This window comes from Grampus griseus (assembly GCF_964374135.1).
Source record: "Grampus griseus genome assembly, chromosome: 11".
In the NCBI taxonomy this organism is placed as follows: domain Eukaryota; kingdom Metazoa; phylum Chordata; class Mammalia; order Artiodactyla; family Delphinidae; genus Grampus; species Grampus griseus.
In genome coordinates this window covers 64,049,632-64,069,485 of record NC_139005.1, presented here as the reverse complement: position 1 = coordinate 64,069,485, position 19,854 = coordinate 64,049,632, and the positions used below count along the sequence as shown (strand labels likewise).

The 19,854-nt window shown below is 36.2% G+C and overlaps 1 protein-coding gene across 1 annotated transcript in view; it reads left to right on the top strand.

Annotated features, from left to right (window-relative positions):
* The window catches only part of PAWR (pro-apoptotic WT1 regulator), a gene marked incomplete at its 5' end in the record, with an annotated part of 99,936 nt that overhangs the window by 58,710 nt on the left and 21,372 nt on the right, over positions 1–19,854 (top strand). The window contains one exon of the mRNA XM_082665900.1: positions 10,692–10,823. Within this exon, the coding sequence (XP_082522026.1) occupies positions 10,692–10,823 (132 nt within the window). The remainder of the gene's footprint in view (positions 1–10,691; positions 10,824–19,854) is intronic.

Here is a 19,854-nt window from a genome sequence, read left to right as displayed (position 1 = left end):
GAGACAACATTAACCTTCTTGGAGGAAAATTTGGCAGCATGTTTATAGAGCCATAAAAATTAGAGATAGGCACACAAATTTATATGAAAGGCTATTTAGCTTATATGTCCTACAACACAGATCTGATTAAACAAATCTAGTATCATACTATGCAACTACTAAAATTTTTGTTGAAAATGAAGAGGCCATGTAAATAGATCTCAAAACAGGATGCCTACAATTATATGGATTTAAAAAAAAAGAAAGAAAAAGTTGTACTAGAATGATTTGTACCAAAGTGATGACAGTTGTTTATTTTAAGATAAAGGATGATTTTTAATTTCTTCTTTTCTGTATTTTAAAAGTTTTCTTGTAATGTACATTAATTTTGTAATTAGGAAAATCTCATTTTCTGTTTAAATAAAAAGTACCCAACTGTAGTTTTTAAGTTATTGTTGTTGTTGAGATTGCTGAAAGTGAGAATGCTGCCTGCCTCTCTAATCATGAATATTGTTGCTCTTTAGAGAACTTGACACTGCTTAGCCCTGAGATCTGATGGGATCCCAGCACGAGGTTGGTTTGTCCATGGCTGAGTCATATCTGATAGTATTGGTGTAGAATTTAAGGTGGGGAAGGTACTTTAAAATTATGGAAGGATGAAATTCTGTTTTCATTTCCTGTTTTTTTGGAGTGTTATATTTTCAGATTCTTTACAGATAAGATTTCATTTTTGTCTAAAATGCTAACCTTCGTGCAAACTCAGCTTTTAAATCCATGAAATCAAAGTACTTATATTAGTATCAATATATTAGCAAGTTGTTAGAAAGCCTAATTCAGTATGATAGATGAAATTCATTGCTAATTTACAAAGTTAATCAGGATGTTTAATAATTAGTCTGAAAAATTCATACATTCTATTTTATTTTAAAAATTATTTATTTATTATTTAATTTTTGGCTGCATTGGGTCTTTGCTGCTGCAGGCGGGTTTTCTATAGTTGCTGAGAGTGGGGGCTACTCTTTGTTGTGGTGCACGGGCTTCTCATTGCGTTGGCTTCTCGATGCGGAGCACGGTCTCTGGAGTGCAGGCTTCAGTAGTTGTGGCGCACGGGCTTAGTTGCTCCGTGGCATGTGGGATCTTCCCGGACCAGGGCTCGAACCCTTGTCCCGTGCATTGGCAGGCAGATTCTTAACCACTGCGCCACCAGGGAAGCCCCATACATTATAATTTATCCCACTTAGTTTCCAAACTTTCTAGCTTAAGGCTGTGTGTGTGTGGCAGTTTTTAAGCATTGTGTTATATATGTGGCTTTTTCAGCTATCTAATGAGAGGAGAGCAGTCATTTGTTTATTTTGCTCAGTTCTTTTCACATAAAGATGCTTATTAATTTGATCTTACTCTTCTTTTTGTTAATGTTGTAAAGTTCCTTTTGTTTAACCATTTCAAAAGAAACCTCTTGGCTTAGAAACAGGGAGGGAAGGGAAGGAGTAGCTTGGCAGAGGTTGAATGATGACAGAGTGGTATATGCTAGATAAAGGACTAATGGAGGATGAAAAGGGGTGTTACCAGAGTGGGAGGCAGATGAAGCAGCAGTAGTACTGATAGGATGGCATGGTCTCTCTGAAGAAAATGAGTGGAATCTAGCTTAGCTCCCCTAATACCTTTCACGGACACAGTAACTTTTCGTTTTGGAAAGTACAGGCACTTATCCACATTCATGGTTTGTAACTGTGTGATCCCGAATACAGACTTTTTTTCCCTCTCCTGGAGCTGTATAGTTTTTTTTCTCTTCCCTAAAAGCCTTGCTAAGATTGCTTAAAATGCAAAGGGAAATCAGCATGCTTTTAGAGCCACATTTATATGATTTATTGTACATAAATACAATTAAACTTACTTGGCTGTTTAGTTCTATTGTAATTCTGTTCCTCATTCTGATTCATATGTTGAAAATATTGTGCTATTCCCTAGTGTTAGAGTTTTATAGAGAAGTAATTATACTTTGCAAAAATTTACTGAAAAACTGAAACACCTAAGGAATTTGTGTGGATTCCTTATATTAAGATCAGGTGTTCATAGGTTACAGAGACAGGCATTTGGGAAGAAGAACATGATATTACACTTTTGGGGAGGGATTCTGAAAATTAAGGGGACTAGTATTTTTGAATGGATTTTAAGAACTATTGTTAATAGTGTTTGGAGATGAATGAATTGTTTAATTCATTTGTAAGACTCCTCACTTATGAAAGGGAACAAATGTGAAAAAAGAAAAAGGAATGTGAAGCAATCTCTAGCTGAGCTCTTCCAAGAACTAGATAGTATACCACACAATTTATTCTAGTTATGAAAGTGTCAAAACTTGGCTTCAGCATTTATTTTATTAAAAATTATTTTTAACAATTTTTAATGCATTTGAAATATTTTTTAAAATTGTATTTTCTTTAGTTGTGTGTGCATAGTTTCAGATAAATAATAGTTATGAGTGATTGTTGAGGCTTACTTACTGTCGAAGAATTCTTATTAAGTAAAAAGTTCTATTGAATATGCTCTTCTCCATATATTAGAAGCATTTAAAAATGTTAATACAAGTTGTGTTTAAAGTAGGCAAATGGTATGTTGGTTGCTTTTTCTGGATTCCTGAATTTTGTGGAGTTCTGCTTTTTCAAATTAATAGGGAAAAGCTACCATGAAATGGATCCTGTTTAGTTATTTTAGTCTATGAACTTATAAAATGTTGATTATTAAAAACCTTTTTTTGGACTGATAAAAGTGTGCTTTATTAGTGAGTCAAATACCACAAATAGTTTTGCTGTCAGCGACCTTTTCCAAAATGTTGAGCAACTTTAAAAAAATAAGGCTACTAACAAATGAAATATCATGTTCTCTGGATTTAAAGGGTAGTTGTCTTCCTGGAAAAATCTGTATGTATTTTAAAACTCTGGAACCTCCACTCCCCCATCCCCCCTCCCCCCCGCACCACCACCCCGTAAAATATGTTTAGGCTCAGATAATTATAAATAGATTTTTCACCGCATGACTTTTTGGTATTACCTTTTACATTTGGATGGGACGTGGGTCAGTTCTATCTTAGAGGGACTAATTTTTCAAATGCAAGATATCCATTTCATGCTTCCAATCCATAAACAAGTAATATTTCTTAGTCATCAATATGACCAAAAATGCCACCACAAAATTCCATGCCTTGTAGGGAGTGGTATTGACTGAATAAGAATCATTGGCCTAGAGCATTGTGGCCAAAGGAGATACTTGCTCCAGAGAGGTAGTCAGAGAATACACTAATCCTACCACCAGGCCCAAAGGTATGAAAGAACTTAAAAAACAAATAGCTTCCAGTTGACTGAGCTACAGGGGAAAGGGCTTTTTCAGGGAGCCAACTAGGTTTCATCCTGTAGCTGAGGAAAGCAAAATGTTAATCAGCAGGAATTCCAGAGGGCGCACAGAGGAATGATTTGGAAGGGAGAGGAAGGACACAGGATTGGGTCAGATTAGGGACCGTACAGAGTGGTATGGAAATGAGAGTCTGTACAAGTGAATGGGTGAGACCTGGGGAAGTTTGGTCTGCTGTCAGTGACTGAAATAAACATGGAAGTGAGACCTGGTAGAACCTAAAAGTCCCTTTAAAAATGGGGGGAAAAAAAGGTAACATACACAGAGCTAATACAGAGTAAATGAACCCCCCTTATATAACTGTCATCCAGCTACAACAATAGTCAACTCATAACCACTCTTTTTTTTCCTGTAACTTCCAGTAATTCTGTGTTCTGCAAAGTGATCCAGGACCCTCACGAGATAACGTGAAACCAAAGTTTCACAGAAAAGTGCTCACTGATATTTTCTGTTCTGTTCCTTTTCTTTTTCTTCAAATAAACTCTGGGTTGCAGAGCACTAAATGGATTTCGTGACAGATGAATAGGTTACAACTGGTAGTTGGAAAATTGAGGTTGAGGTTTGTAGTTAGGCTGCTTGGGTTGGAGTTCTGACGGTACCCCTCAACAACTTTGTGTCCTGTTACTTAATTCTAATCCTCACATCCCTCTTATATAAAGTAGTACCCACCTCCTAAGGTTTTTGTGAAAATTACCTGTATTTGAAATACTAGATATTAGAGCTTAACAGTGCTCTCTACACACCTAGAAAATATTCAGTTACTAGTAGATGCTATTACTATTTTAATTCACCAACGTGGGATTTGAATCTAGGTCTCTCTGATTCCAAAATCTGAGTTCTTATATTTTTTAATCTAAAATATAACTTATAGACAGTTATAAATTTAAAAAAAGAAAATCTAGAGATAATGTATATTTTTCTTTTTATCATTCATCATAGTATTTTTCCCCACTCTACATTAAATTGCAAACATTTCCATTTCTTTGAAAACAGTTTTCAAATAATATTCCACCATTTTGTTCTCTAGAGGCAGAAATGTTATGCTTCATAGGAAAGATACTTACCTAGTTCTAGTTACTTAGTCAGTGCACAGTCAAATTTTATTGCTACTTTTAGAACTTTATTGTGAGAATTTTGGTCAAATATAAAAGTCATGAGAATGGTGCAGTGAAGTCCGCCATGTCCACATCCTTCAGCTTCAACAGTGATCAACTCCTGACCAGTTTTGTCTTACCTATACCACCACGCACTACCCATTCTATCCCTATGTTATTTTCAAGCAAATCTCAGATGACTTATTATTTTATTCTTAAAGATTTCAGCATGTCTCTAAAATACAAGGAATCTTTTTAAAACAAAAGAACAATATCACTGTCAAACCTTAAATATAGTTCCTTAATCTCATGAAACTCCTTAGACTTAATTTCAGATTTCATCATTGTTCGAACTGTCTCTTAAATGATTATTTTAAAAATAGTTTCTTTGAAAAAAAAAATAGTTTCTTTGAGTAAGGATGCAAATGAGGTCAATATATTGATATTCATTCATATGTCCTTTGAGTTTCAAATTTGTGGCTCTCTTCTCCTTTTCCCTCTCTCTCCCTTTCTTACAATTTATTAGTTGTAAGAACTGGCCATTTGTATTTTATAGTTATAACAGGGATCAGCAGAGGCTTATTTCTATATGATGGAGAGCTGAGAATGGTTTTTAAAGTGTTTTTTTTTTTTTTTAAAGCAACAAACCTTATGTAGCCCCAGATGACTGTTTGCTCTGTGGTCTTCTATATCCCCACAATCTGGATTTTCATGATTGCATCTCCATGGTGTTGTCTAATATACTGTTCTGTTCCCTCTATTTCCTTTAGTTGGTAGTTGGATCTAGAGTCTTAATCAGATTTAGGTTCAGTTTTTTTTTTAAACTCATTTTATTTGTTCAGTACCTCCACGATATTTCTTTCTTTGTTAAGTCATATTTATTAAGGTGTCTTTTACATATAATAATATGCTACTGTCTTAAGAGTGTGATTTGATGAATTTTGACAAATATGCACAACTGGGCAAACCACCATGAGAATCAGGATGTAGAACACTTCCGTCATTCATTCTGCCCCTTTCTAGTCAGCCCGCTCCCCTCAGGCACAGCTTCTGACAACCACTGATCTGCTTTCTGTTACTATGACTTTGCTTTCTCTAGAATTTTACAGAAATTGAATCACACAGCATATAGTCTTCATTTCCTGGTGTCTTAGCATAATTCTTTTGTTACTGAGCATATTCTGTTGCATGGCTGTACTACTCTTGGTTATCTGTTCACCAGTTGATGTGCATTTGGACTATTTCCAGTTTTTGGCTATTATGAAAACTGATTTTTATTTTATTTTATTTTTTATTTTATTTCTTTTTTGCGGTACGCGGGCCTCTCACTGCTGTGGCCTCTCCCGTTGCGGAGCACAGGCTCTGGACGCGCAGGCTCAGTGGCCGTGGCTCACGGGCCCAGCCGCTCCGCGGCATGTGGGATCTTCCCAGACCGGGGCACGAACCCATGTCCCCTGCATCGGCAGGCGGACTCTCAACCACTGCACCACCAGGGAAGCCCTTATTTTTTTTTTGTTCAAGTTTGTGTGTAAGGTTTGAGTGAATATGTTTTCATTTCTCTTCGTAACTAACTAGGAGTAGAATTGTTGGGTCATATGGTAAGCATATATTTAAATTTATAAGAAACTGCCAAGCGTTTCCCTGTATGACTACGCCACTGTCAGTTCCTACCAGCAATATAGGAGACATTCGGTTGTTTCAAATCCTCATTAACACTTTAATTTTAGTCGATATTTAATTTTATTATTCCAGTAGGTATGTAGTGATAGCCCATTGTGGTTTTCATTTGCATTTCCCTAATAAGTACTGATATTGAGCCTTTTTTTCATGTATTTATTTGTCACCCCTATATTTTCTTCGGCAGAGTGTTCAAATTTTTGCTCTTTTTTTTTTTTTTTGTGGTACGCGGGCCTCTCACTGTTGCGGACTCTCCTGTTGAGGAGCACAGGCTCCGGACGCACAGGCCCAGCATGGCCGCTGGGCTCAGGGGCCCAGCCGCTCCGCGGCATGTGAGATCTTCCCGGACCAGGCACGAACCCGTGTCCCCTGCATCGTCAGGCGGATTCTCAACCACTGCGCCACCAGGGAAGCCCTTGCTCATTTTTAATGATGTACTGGAATTTATCCTAGTATGTGGAATAAATCCAATTTCACATTAAAAAATACATAGTTATCCAGTTATCCCCAAACCATGTGTTTTAAAAAAAGCCCATTCTTTCCCACCAGTAAGAGTTTCTACTTTATTGTAAACACAATTTGTCTATTTAGATCTATTTCTGAACTTTCTGTTGTGCTCCTATGAAGTACAGTTTTTTGAATCCTAACTAATAGGACTTAACAAAAAATCCATTTTCTTTTTATTTGGTTACTTTGTCAGATCTGAGCAATAATCTTACATGTTATAAAAAATTATTCAAAGTAGCTTCTTTTTTTTTTCCAGTGTTGATACTTTGTTATTAGCAATGAAAATCATACATTTCCTTTTTTGTTCTGAGGTTTTATTTGCTAAAATATTAACACTCTAAATGTACCTTTGGGAAGAGCAAAGAGCTTGATGAGAATTAGTGATGCTTATTATTATCATTTCATAAAATCTGACTTTTTGGTTTGTTTCAAATAATTGTTAACTCAGTTCCCATGCAACTTCCTCTCTAATCTGTGTGAAAGGAGAGAATAACTTTTACATGTTTATTACATTTATCTATAAATGAGAGCTGAGAAGAGAGGTAGGAGATTCAGTCCCACATTACTGTTGTAAGTATACTATAAAATCAGTAGCTATTTTCTTCTCATCTTTTCCCCTCCCAGATAAAAAGCTTATAATTCATAGAAAGAAGCTTTAAAAAATATTTAGGGTTCTTTTTGGTTTTATTTTTGCTAGTACTTATTTAAAGACCAACTCTCTCTCTCCCTTGAGGATACCAGCCAGCTTCTGTGCTTAGAAAATTATTAATCTTTACAAGAAGTAGAATAGGAGATGTCTTTACCCACCTTTGTCAATTAACTCAGTTCCTTTTTGCTTTCAGTCTTTTCTTATTTCTCACCATTTCTACCAAATGGTTCCTCCAGGTGTAGTTATCCCCCGTTAAGTAAGATAGTTTAAGGAATTTGTAAGATGCTTGTTGCTAAAAGAACTATACTGGTTTCTAGAAGAACTTTGGAGGGAAATTGTGATTCATCAAGTAATTCCTATTCTAAAAGCTTCCTGGAAAGTAAGATGTACACACTCTCCACAGAGATAGTATGTGTGATAAATAGGTTCCCAGGTCAGTGGGTGTAAGAGTGTTGCCAAGAAAAAGAACATTCAGAATTTTAACTTGGTATGCAACAGTCCATTTCCCTAATTTGTCTCATCTTGGTTCATTTAGCAAACATTTACTGAAGTTTATTTTTTCTGCTTTCTTTTAATGCTGGTGAGTCTATATTACTCTATGATTTAAGAATTCATGCTACTGACATTTGATCCTACGGTCAGGGATTTTTACAGCCCAGGTACCAGAGAATGATTGCTTTCACAGAGTAGAAGGCTAGATGAGACCACTTTTTATTCTTTCTAGGTCTTAGAGTCTTGCTGACTCTTGTCTCAGTACTATGTATTGAAGAATTTCTGTACTCCACTCTCTTTTCCGTTCTAGTATCTTTATCACATAGTTTTCGGTGTTGTGGTTTTATACATTTTAATGTTAGTTAGAGTGAGTGTTCTGTCATAACTCTCTTCAAGAAGTAATTTTTCTGGGTGTCTTATGTAATTATGCATCCAGATGATCCACCCTTACTTTCCAAATAAATTCAACTTATGAATTGATTTACAGATATTGACACCTTCAGTATTAGTTTTTTTTTCTTAAGAAGAGATCTTAATTTATACCACTCAGTAAAGTTTTATAGTTTTTTCATAAAGTTTTTTTAGTTTATTTTTATGGTTACTCTTAAAATTATATAATCTAACTAGCTATTGATGTTACTCTGAGAAGCTATTTATTTCTGTGTGCTTAATGAAAAACCATCTTAAGGAACTGTAGTAATTCTAAAATATTTCTGACAAATTTGTATCATTTGAAATGATGAAAATTTGCCTTTCTGATGCTGAAATCTCTTATTCTTCTTCCCTAGTTTTACCAAATAGTACTTCCAGAGTGATGGTAACCACCCTGTTGATAGTGGACATCAGTGTCTTAAGTCTGGCTTTGCATTTAAATTTTGTTGATATTTTGGCATAAAACATGATACTGTCTATTGGTTTGAGAAAGTCTTTTTAAAAGTCCTAAGAGAGATTCGTTTTCTAATCAGGACTAATTTCTTAAACTTTGGTACCCTTTACTAGATTCCTTTTATTGATTCTGTTTCCACCTAAGATACATCTTTTTTTTGGGGGGGGGGCATGCTGAGAGGCTTGAGGGATCTTAGTTCCCCGACCAAGGATCAAACCCAGGCCCCGGCAGCGAAAGTGCTGAGTCCTAACCACTGGACTGCCAGGGAATTCCCAGATATATCATTTTTCATAGGATCCCATTGCCTACTATGTTGTTTAGTCTCCACTTTTGGTCCCTGTTAATCAGAACTCTGAATTGCTGTATACAGGTTCCTTTCCCCAAATCAGTTTTGATCATGTTTTACTTATATTCCAGGGAATTGTAGCACCGTAACATGTTTCAGTGTTACGTAATGAAAAGTCTAGACTTCTTAGGCTATTTATTATCTGTATTTCTTTGTGATCAGAGCATATGCCTTTCCAATACTCACCTCTGTCAAGGACTTTGAAGGATCTGAGATCTTACCCTGCTTACAAGCTAACGAGTTAGCCTGCTCTGGTTTCATGGATCCTGGCAGAAGACACTAGTCTCCTGGGAGTCAAGAACAGTTTGTTCCTCACAGCAATAGCAGTAGCCACAGTGTTATCATTTTTCTTGTACCAGTTACCTAAGCCCCAGTTCCCACAGGGTGAGAAGAGGGCCAGGTGACACCTGTACACATAGTTAGTTGCATTACAGGAGAGACCCTAAACATTCTCTGGAATCTCAGCCTACTTGTTTCTTTAATTCATCCCTTCCATTCTGTCCCCCAGCTTTCCCTCCACATCATCCTGATTTAAGACTCCATGTCAAACAGATGCTTTCTTCCATACCCCCCGCTATGGACCTTGTGTCTTTGAATGTGCTGCTTATTTTCTGTGTTCTCCTATTTCAGATGCTCCAGGGATCCTTCTTGGTTTGCACAGTGGCTTCAGCCTTTCTTTTCTCTTTGCACAATTTGTAAATACTGTTGTCTTTCCTGCTATTCTGTGCTTTGGTCAGTGTCTTAGTGTTTACAAAGTGCCTGCAGAGATATTATTTATTTTTTGTCTCTTACAAAACACACACAGGCAGTATATTGGTTAAGAATGTGTTCAGTTACAAGGAACAGATGACCTATTTCACAGTGGGTGTAATGGATAGAGTTTAGTTTCTGTTTATGGGTTGTTGGTTTTGTTTTTTTTTTATTAACGTAAAAAGTCTGGGTAGATAACACAGGTGGTGATTCGGTTTTTTAAACAGCACCCTTTCATGTAAGCTTTTCCATATGTTCTTCCCATCATCTGAGATTCTTCTTTTTTTAATATCTGCAGTTCCAAATTAAACGCATTTTTTAAATTGTAAATTCTTCTACAGAGTGTTTGTAGAAGACTTACTCCCTAGGTGAAGATACTTATAGGCTACTAAGGTAGAAAATGGCCTTTAACATTAAGTTATGTGCGCACGTACACACACACGCACGCACACACACACACACACACCCCTACCTTCAGTGGCTTTTATTATTAAGTTATCTGCACATGTACACACAGACACACACCCCTTCCCGTTAGACTCTACCTTCCATGTCTGTGTGGTGTGTCTTTTGTTACCTTCCAAAAAGTGCTTTAAGGTAGTCCATTTACTTGAAGATTGAATGATGAAGAAAGAGTGAACCCTACCTTTAAGCAAACCTTGTCACTGGTAGTTAGAGCCTAGAGCCTAGAAAGATGTTGACAAGGGTGTGAATGTGGAGGTTTGGATTTTAAGCAGATAATTTAGTTTATAGGAATTAAATGTACCGTTGTTGAAAGGAACACTTTTATTGTGTAGTTTCTGAATGCTTAGTATTTCTTAATGCTATCAAATGTATCTTTACGTACTATCAAAACATTTTATTAATATTATATAGAAGTAAAATGGAAACTATTCTTTCTTTCAGTGCTTAGATGAATATGAAGATGATGAAGCTGGGCAGAAAGAGCGGAAACGAGAAGATGCAATTACACAACAGAACACGATGCAAAATGAGGCTGTAAGCTTATTAGATCCAGGAAGCTCCTATCTGTTACAAGTGAGTATTTAAAAATTCTAGAATGTCACTAGCTATTTTAACAATTTTTAAGTTACTGTTAATAATTTTTCCTGTTTCATTTTGGTTGCATCAACTCCATTTAAGTACTTTAAATGGATTTAACCAGTGATTTTCCTTATATCTAAATACTTTTTGACGTAAGCAGTATTTGGTCCTTAGTTCCTGATCAGTGAATATTTACTGACTAAGCAGGTTTAAACAGTATCTGTTGTAAAAATAAGCAGGAAAAATAATTACCCTTTTGCTCTTAAAAAAGTAAGGATTAGTGAGTTTTAAGTGAGTGGAGAGTACTGTTCCAGGCTGATATCTGCATTAGAATTATGTAGCAAATAAAGAGTTGAATAACAAGTGTCTACCAAGCCAAATGTTTCAACATAATAATAAAACACAACATGTAGTATTGTGAATTGCCAGAAACACCCATATTTCTGTGTAATTATAAAATACTTTTTAAAACAAAATTTAAGTCAGTTTCCAATTAGCTGTTATCTTGGCTTCTTGTAGCACAGAAAATTGGGAGTTGTTGGCATTGGGGTGCCTGAGTTTAAAGCAAATCACTCTTCAGAATCATTCCATATAAACTGTACTTTGGGAATTATCTTGATAAATCTAAGCTTAAATTAATTTGATGACATTTTGAGATTGTAAGCTACTGTGTTGTCTTTTCAGAGTTCCAGCTTTGACTTTTTAAGTGCATTTTATTATGATACTACTCTAAAAGGAGTTTCCGAGCAGTACACATATCTCCCTGTTTTACTGATGAAAAAAATGAAATGTAAACTTGTCTATTAATTTGCAAGGTTATGATAGAAGGCATTTGGCAGAGAGAGGCAAAATATTTTGAAATGGTTTGGATGTGAACGCAAAACTTCTTTTTCCTCTGCTCTTTGAGGCAGATACATTGATGCGAAGAATGGTAATGTGGGTTTGTCTGTGCCCCTGTACTGCAGTTGCTACTGCTAGAATACCCTATTATAACATAGTGTAAGCTAAGCAGCGGTGCTTCTCTCAGCACCTCCGTGACTGTTCATAATCTAAAGTATCTTTGTATCCTTTGTTTTTGTGTATTACAGCAAAGTTGAAATTAAATCTGTGCCTATTCCAGGAGAAGAAATAGGCTTAATTTATTGGGATAGAGACAATATAGCATTTTGATTGAGTCTAGAACTGGTTTTAGTTCTTGGTCATGTCACTTAACATCAGGCAGCAGCTTTTGGAAAGAGGGCTGATTTCTTTCTGTTCCTTACCCAGTCAAAGCTGAGGAGCCTAGTGTTTAGTTTATTTCCAAGTTTATACCCAGATATGTAGCAGTCTCTGCTGATCCGGGCTCTCTGAGGAGCTTTCTGCCTTATCCAGTTTATCTTCTTTCCTGTAGCTTTTCTAGTCTCTTCCTAGGTCTGCCCTTCATTTCTCTCATTTTTGTTTATTTGTTTGTTTCATTAGCAATTAGGATGTAACTCACTGATGATCTTGGTTTTAAGTATGTATATTCCAGGCTATGTGCTTAGGATGAAAGTGAGGCAAAAACTCTCCAGTGGATCCCAAATTGCCACATTGAAGTTGGAATGGGAACAGGAACTTTTCTGTCTACATAGTTGACCTCTCTCTGAGTTACTACCTAAACTCACATATTCTATTACTCACATAAGATATAGATTTTATTTATAACTCCAACTTCAAAAACAACAAAAAGAGAGAGAAAATATTGGCATCATTGGTTGTTTTAAGGCTTTTCTTGAATAGGACAGAGAGATTTTGTTTCTTAGCATTATGTATGTGAATCAGTTAAACAAATTTTTTTAAATGAAGAATGAAATGGGAACATGAATTTGGCATAACAGTAAGCTCTGTGAAAGGTTAGAGTGTTTTAAGTTTCTGTTTGGCATTTTTCAAATAATATGGAGTAGTGGTAATAAAAAATGAGACTTTATATTTTTTTCTTATATTTTTAGCTATGATTTTACACATTTTTAACCATGTTTTTTCCCTAGATAATATGCCAGTTTTTAAAGTAATATATTAATTCTCTGATTAAATAATACATGATCAATTAGAAAATTTGAAAAAAATGAAAATGTAAAAGACGGGAAATTACCTAGTTTGGTCTCCTTATGTATTTTATGAACTGTTTATTAAATTTTAAACTTTAGGCTTAACTAATTTTAAAAGAAGCATACAATCACATGCTAAAAAATGGAAAAAGCATAAGAAGGTGTAGGTAAAAAGTCTTCCTCAGCTACCTGGTTACCTTCTTTGGAGGCAACTAGTGCTTTCTTTTCTTGCACATCCTTCTAGATCCTTCTTGAGGTAGTCCATAAACAAATTTATGTCTATATGTGTGTATATATATGTCTATATATGTATTCACTAATTTTTAGCACACTGTTTTGCATCCTGTTCGTTTCATTTAATATTGTGGAGTACATAAAGAGCTTCCCTATTATTTTTTTGTAAACACAGAATATTCTATTTTGTATATGTATCATAATTTTTCTAACTAATTTCTGTTGATGGTCATTTAGATTATATATAATTTTTTGCTTTTACAAACAATGTGGTGGTGAAAACCTTTTAATATATGTTCTTTTGCATATGTGTGTGTAAATCAGTAGGATAAAACCCTAGCACTAGAATTTCTGGGTGAAAAGGAATGTGCATTTGTAATTTTGATGGTATTGCCAAAATTCTCTTTGTAGGTGTTATAGCATGAACATTTTTTTTCATGTTATTCAAAACTCTTTGTGTATTATTTTCAGTAGCATAGAATTTTCTTTTTTAATGTGTGTAATAGGTGACACAAATTTCCCATTAATACAAATCCTCAGTGGTTAAACGTTTTTACTATTATAAGTCATACTGGAATTAACATCTGTGGAGATTAAATAAGCTTTTTGTGTTTTGAATTATTTTCTTTGGCCAGATTACCAGAGATGAACTTATTGGGCCAAAAGCCATAAAGCATTTTTAAATGTTTTATTTATTTATTTTTTGGCCGCATCTTGCAGCTTGAGGGATCTTAGTTCCCCCAGGGATCGAACCTGTGCCCCCTGCAGTGAAAGCACAGAGTCCTAACCACTGGACCGCCAGGGAATTCCCCATAATGCATTTTAAAGATTTTAAAAATTTCTGATACATATTGCCTAAATTACTTATGAAGAAAAGTTTATCAGTTTATGTAAATAATGGCATTTTGTGAGAGGACATTTATGAGTTTTATTTTTCTCCTTTCTTTGATTATTTATTGATTTGCCTTTTAAAACAATCTCAAGTTTACTGAAAAGTTGCAAGTACTGTACAGAGAATTTTTTTCCCTTAAAATGTTTGAGAGTAAGTTGCTAACTTGATGCCCTATTACCCCCAATACTACACTGTGTGTTTTCTACAAACAAGATCTCCTACATAACCACAACGCACCTCTTAAAAATAGGAAATTAAAATTGACACATTCTTTTACCATCTAACATATTCAGCCATCATCAAGTTTTGCCAGTTGTCCCAGTCATGTCTTAAATTATAGCAAGAGGGTCTAATTCAGAATCACATGTTCTATTTAGTCACTATATCTCTTCTTCAATCTGATACAGTCTTTCCTTAACTTTCTTAATCTTAACACTTTTTAAGATTATAGGTCATTTATTTTGTGATGTGACCTTCAGTTTGGGTTATCTAATATTTACTTATAATTAGATTCAGGTTATATGTCTTTGTCAGGAATATCACAAAATTGGTGCTATGTTTTTCTCATTGTGTATCCTATCGGGTGACACATGATTTTAGTTTGTTCCATTGCTGATGATGATCACTTTGGTCGTGTGATGAAGGTGGTATTTGCCAGGCTTCACTGCCCCTTCTTAATAAGTATTTTGTGGATAAGTGCTTTGAACCATGTAGATACCTTAATCTCCATCAAACTTTCTATTTATCTCTGTCCATTTATCTATCATCTATTTATATCTGTATATCTGTATCAACTCACTATTACCTATTTTATCTGATGGATTTTACTTACCATCAGTATTAGTTTTCTATTGCTGCTATAACAAATTACCACAAATTTGGTATCTTAAAATGACACAAAATTATCAACTTACACTTCTGTAAGTTGGAAGTCTCACTGGACTAATAAAATCATGGACTGAAATCAAAGGCTAAAATCAGGACTGCATTCCTTTCTGGAGGCTGTAGGGGAGAATCAGTTTCCTTGCCTTTTCCAGCTCCTAGCGGCTACCTGTATTCCTTGTCCCTCTTCCTCCTTCAAAGTCAGCATTGTGACCTTTATTCTTTTCCATATCTCCCTCTGACCTTCTTCTGCCTCTTTCTTCCACTTTCAGTGACCCTTGTGATTACATTGGGCCCATCAGATAACCCAGTATAATCTCCCTGTTTAGTGGCGTTGATTTAGCAACCTTAATTTCCCTTTGCCATGTAGCCTAATATATTTGAAGGTTACAGAGATTAGAATGTGAACATCTTTTGAGGGTCATTATTCTGCCTACCACAGCACATCATTATTTATTTTAATAGTCACTTTATCCCAAATTTGGCCAGTGAGAGCCCCTTTAACCTTTTGTATCCTTTGCTACATCTCCATCATTCTTGGAATACTTCTTTGTTTTCTGGCATAATAAGATAATGCAGATTCATCTTTAGCTTCTTACTCCAGTCTTGGAAGCTAGCAGCTATTTCTCTAAGGAGCCCTGATTCCTTTTACTGGTAAATGATATTGTGAAGCCAAGATCTGGGCTGTAGTTATGTTCATGTTATTGAGATGTCACCATTTGTAGTCCCTCTCTATGTACAGACCTACTGTGTGTGTCTCTATGTACATGCATACGTATACATATCTGTTTGTCTGCTGCCTGCCTACCTACCTAGGTAACTACATCTATCTATGTAGATACTGAAATTAATTTATACCAATATGGCCAATTCTAATCTAATATCACAAGACTTAAATCTAGTATTTGTAACTCCCTTTTGTGACACAGAGGAACCTGTTTCCCGTTATTCTTAATGTGTTTTCTTATTTAGTCAATTCCCCTATATGTAACCTATTTCCCATTGCCACTCCTTCCCCACACGTATGCCCTCCGTACCGCGAGTGGGTTCTGACATCATACGTTGGCTTTACCTTGTGCATGAACACTCTCCTCAGTTTCTTCAGGCTTGGGCATCCCTTGTGAAGCTGCAGGTTGCCCTCTTTACCCTGCTTGAGTTGTGACTCCTCACACCAGTTCACCCCCTCTGTGGATTCCGTCCTTACCCTGCTTAGCTTCTCCATCCTGTGACAGGCTGCTCTTCCTTAGGGTCTTCCTTTGTTCCCGCTCAGACTGAGACCTCATGCTGGATTACTCCGTCATGGGGACCCCTTATCACCTGATTGGGTTTTGACACCTCCAGGCCAGGCTGCCACTCTGTGGACACTCTCTTCATCCTATTTGGGCTCTGGCACGTCAGCCCTGGTCATGCCCTACAGAGATGCTCTCCACACCTTGCAAGGGCTGTGAATTCTCCATGCCAGACTGCCTTTTTTTTTTTTTTTTTTTTTTTTTTGCGGTACACGGGCCTCTCAGTGCTGTGGCCCCTCCCGTTGCGGAGCACAGGCTCCAGACGCACAGGCCCAGCGGCCATGGCTCACGGGCCCACCGCTCCGCAGCATATGGGATCCTCCCAGACCGGGGCACGAACCCGTGTCCCCTGCACCGGCAGGCGGACTCTCAACCACTGTGCCACCAGGGAAGCCCCGGGCTGCCTTTTTTGAGGGAACAGCCTCTTTACCCTTCTGGGGCTCTAAATCCCCATTTTGGGCCCCCCTCATGAATGGATGACCATCACACCATGATTGGGGCTCTCAGTATCCCTTCCTGGGACTCCCTTTCTGACCTTGCCTCAGGCCTGATAACCTAACTTCCCTTTCATGCTTTGTAGACCCCTCCTCATTCTGCTCAGGCTCTGATTTCTCATGCCAGGCTAAGTCCCCCTGCTGTATGGATGCTGGCCTCAGTTTTCTTGGACTCTGATTCTTTTTGCCAAGCAGCTCTTCTTCATGGAGTGTTCCGGTATTCTGATACCCTGGTTGGGGCCACCTTGTTTCCTCCCCACCTTGCTCTGCCCCACCTAATGGCTTTAGGACTAAGCCGTTCAGGAAAGGAGGGGAATAATGAGCTTTTCCTTTTTTTTTTTTTTTTTAATTGAAGTACAGTTGCTGTACAATACTATACAAGTTACAGGTATACAATATAGTGATTCACAATTTTTAAAGGTTATACTTCATTTATAGTTACAAATATTGGTTATTATTTAGTTTTTCCTTTTAAAATCTTTGTTAATTTGATAATGTCCTTATTTTATTCTCATTTTTAAAGTTATTTTTCTCAATTGTACATTACAGATATTCTGTTCTGCATTCATCTTCAACATTGTATCTTAGTATATTATATATACCAGTATAGGTATTTTAAAGTTAGTCCTGAGGGCCAGTTACCATGGTATGCCATAGTTTACCAAGGGCTATACTGAAGTTATTCAAGTTTATTTGAATAACTTCAGTATTATTTTACTATATTCTACTGGGCCTGTATTTGTCTGATCTTACTTCACATATGCTTTTATATTCGTTTATACTTTACAAGTGCTGATCTGCCACTGCACCTGTAAAGACAATGTTCGTGGAATTTCCTTATTGACCATTCTAAGCTTGAATGAAGCAGAATGTTTTATTTAAACTCACATAAAACAGTTCGTGCTTTGCCAACATTTTCTAAGCTCTACATAGGCCTTTCCCCCTCCCTTTTGTAATATAAACCACCCATTACAAGAAAGATTATTTCAGGAAAAGTATATTTTAAATCAGTTGTATAATAAACTTTAGGGTTATTGGAAGGTCTAATTACATAGTCTTTGAAACTTTTAAGACCAATATAGTCTTAGCATTCATATTTTTTACAAGCAATTTCAGTGATACTGAAGGTATTTCTTCTCCCCCCACACACTTAGAATGGAATTTTCAACTTTCACAGTTATAGTAATTATGACGTTATCACTCTTTGCTTGGAAATCTTTGTGGTCACAGAAATATAGAGGCTTCTAGTTAACAAATCTAAGGTTTATATTTGTGTAGAATTTTGTATTAATGTATAGAAACAACAAGAATTTTCCTCCTTAAAGTTATAAGGGACTCTTTTACTGCACTATAGGGGCTGATGTTTTTTTTTTTTCTATCATTTCAGTTTCCTCTTTTTGGCAGGGAATAGTTAAATTCCATCTGTAAATGTGAGTCTTGAATACACATGAGAAGCAGGCTACCACCCCTCCCAATCTCTGCTAATATTGTCTATCCAATTTGGGGAACATTCCATTGTTAAGCAATGGAATTTTTTATATATATATATAAATTTATTATTTATTTATTTATATTTGGCTGCATTGAGTCTCTGTTGCTGCACGTAGGCTTTCTCTAGTTGTGGTGAGCGGGGACTACTCTTAGTTGTGGTGTGCGGCTTTCTCATTGCGGTGGCTTCTCTTGTTGTGGAGCACGGGCTCTAGGTTTGCGGGCTTCAGTAGTTGTGGTACACAGGCTCAGTAGTTGTGGCTCGCAGGCTCTAGAGCGCAGGCTCAGTAGTTGTGACACACGGCCTTAGTTGCTCTGCGGCATGTGGGATCTTCCTGGACCAGGGCTTGAACCTGTGTCCCCTGCATTGGCAGGCAGATTCCCAACCACTGCACCACCAAGGAAGTCCCTAAGCAATAGAATTTGATTAGTAGAGTCACTGTGAAATAACATTTAGTTACAAAATGTATAATCTAATAAAACTGTATTCAAATCTGACCAATAAACAGTAAGCTTAAGTGTTGTCTAATAAAAACCATATTCACATCTAACCAATAAACAATAAGCTTAAGAGTTGTTGGTCTGCTTTAGAATCTTAGCTCTTGAATATTAGTTATACAGAAATAGGCTTAAATCTTATTGTTTATACATCTTGGACATGAGCATGGAATAATTTGATCAAGTATGTCCAAGTTGTCATTTGATCAGTTGCACCAAACTAGCTGTAGAGAAAATACCGTAAAAGTTGACATATGTTTTAAGTCACTAGTTGTTTAAAAAAAAAAAAGCTGTGAGAAACGTAGAAAACAGATATTATACAACTTATTAGTATACATAAATGGAAACTTACCTGATAACTGACTTTAAGTCATTTATAGTTGGGTCAAAGTATAACATTAGTATAATGCCACGATAGTGTAGTGTTGCTGAAAACATCCTCCAACATCCTCCATTTCACCTTTCTGTATTTATTAAAATTCTACTCTAAATGTGTATTAGTCTTAAGTTTTATCATGTTAGGGGAAAATGCCTACTTTAAGCCTCAGAAATATTATTTATTGCCAGGTTGTTTCTACCATTACAATCAATATATCAGTTACCCACAAATCAGTAAATGCAACAAGGGCTATTCTTATTTAGCAATTTTGCCTATTTCATTGCAGCAAGAGATAGTCTGGATAATCAAGCTGATGTCATGTTTTGAAATATTTCATTTATAACCAAAGTGAGAGAGGTGTTATGTTTTGGAACTTAAGGCATTATTAGCATTTTTTCTAATGCATATTTAGACAGATATCATTCAAGGTCTGTGCCTTAAGTTTTATTTCATATAAAATAAGATTAGGGACTTTTATGAAAGAAAACCTTGATAAAATGTTAGTTGGAGTACTGTTTGTGAAACTTAAGGGGAAAAGTTCCATATGGAATCATTATTATCTACATTCAATAAAATGTACTTTGAGTGCATACACATAACCTTAGTATTTCTTTCTGCTTTATCTAAATAACCAGTGATTAAACATTTAAATCTAGTTCCTGTGGTTTCAAAAATAGTTTTAAAGAGACTTCCCTGATGGCGCAGTGGTTAAGAATCCTCCTGCTAATGAGGGGGACATGGGTTTGAGCCCTGGTCTGGGAAGATCCCACATGCCGCAGAGCACCTAAGCCTGTGCGCCACAG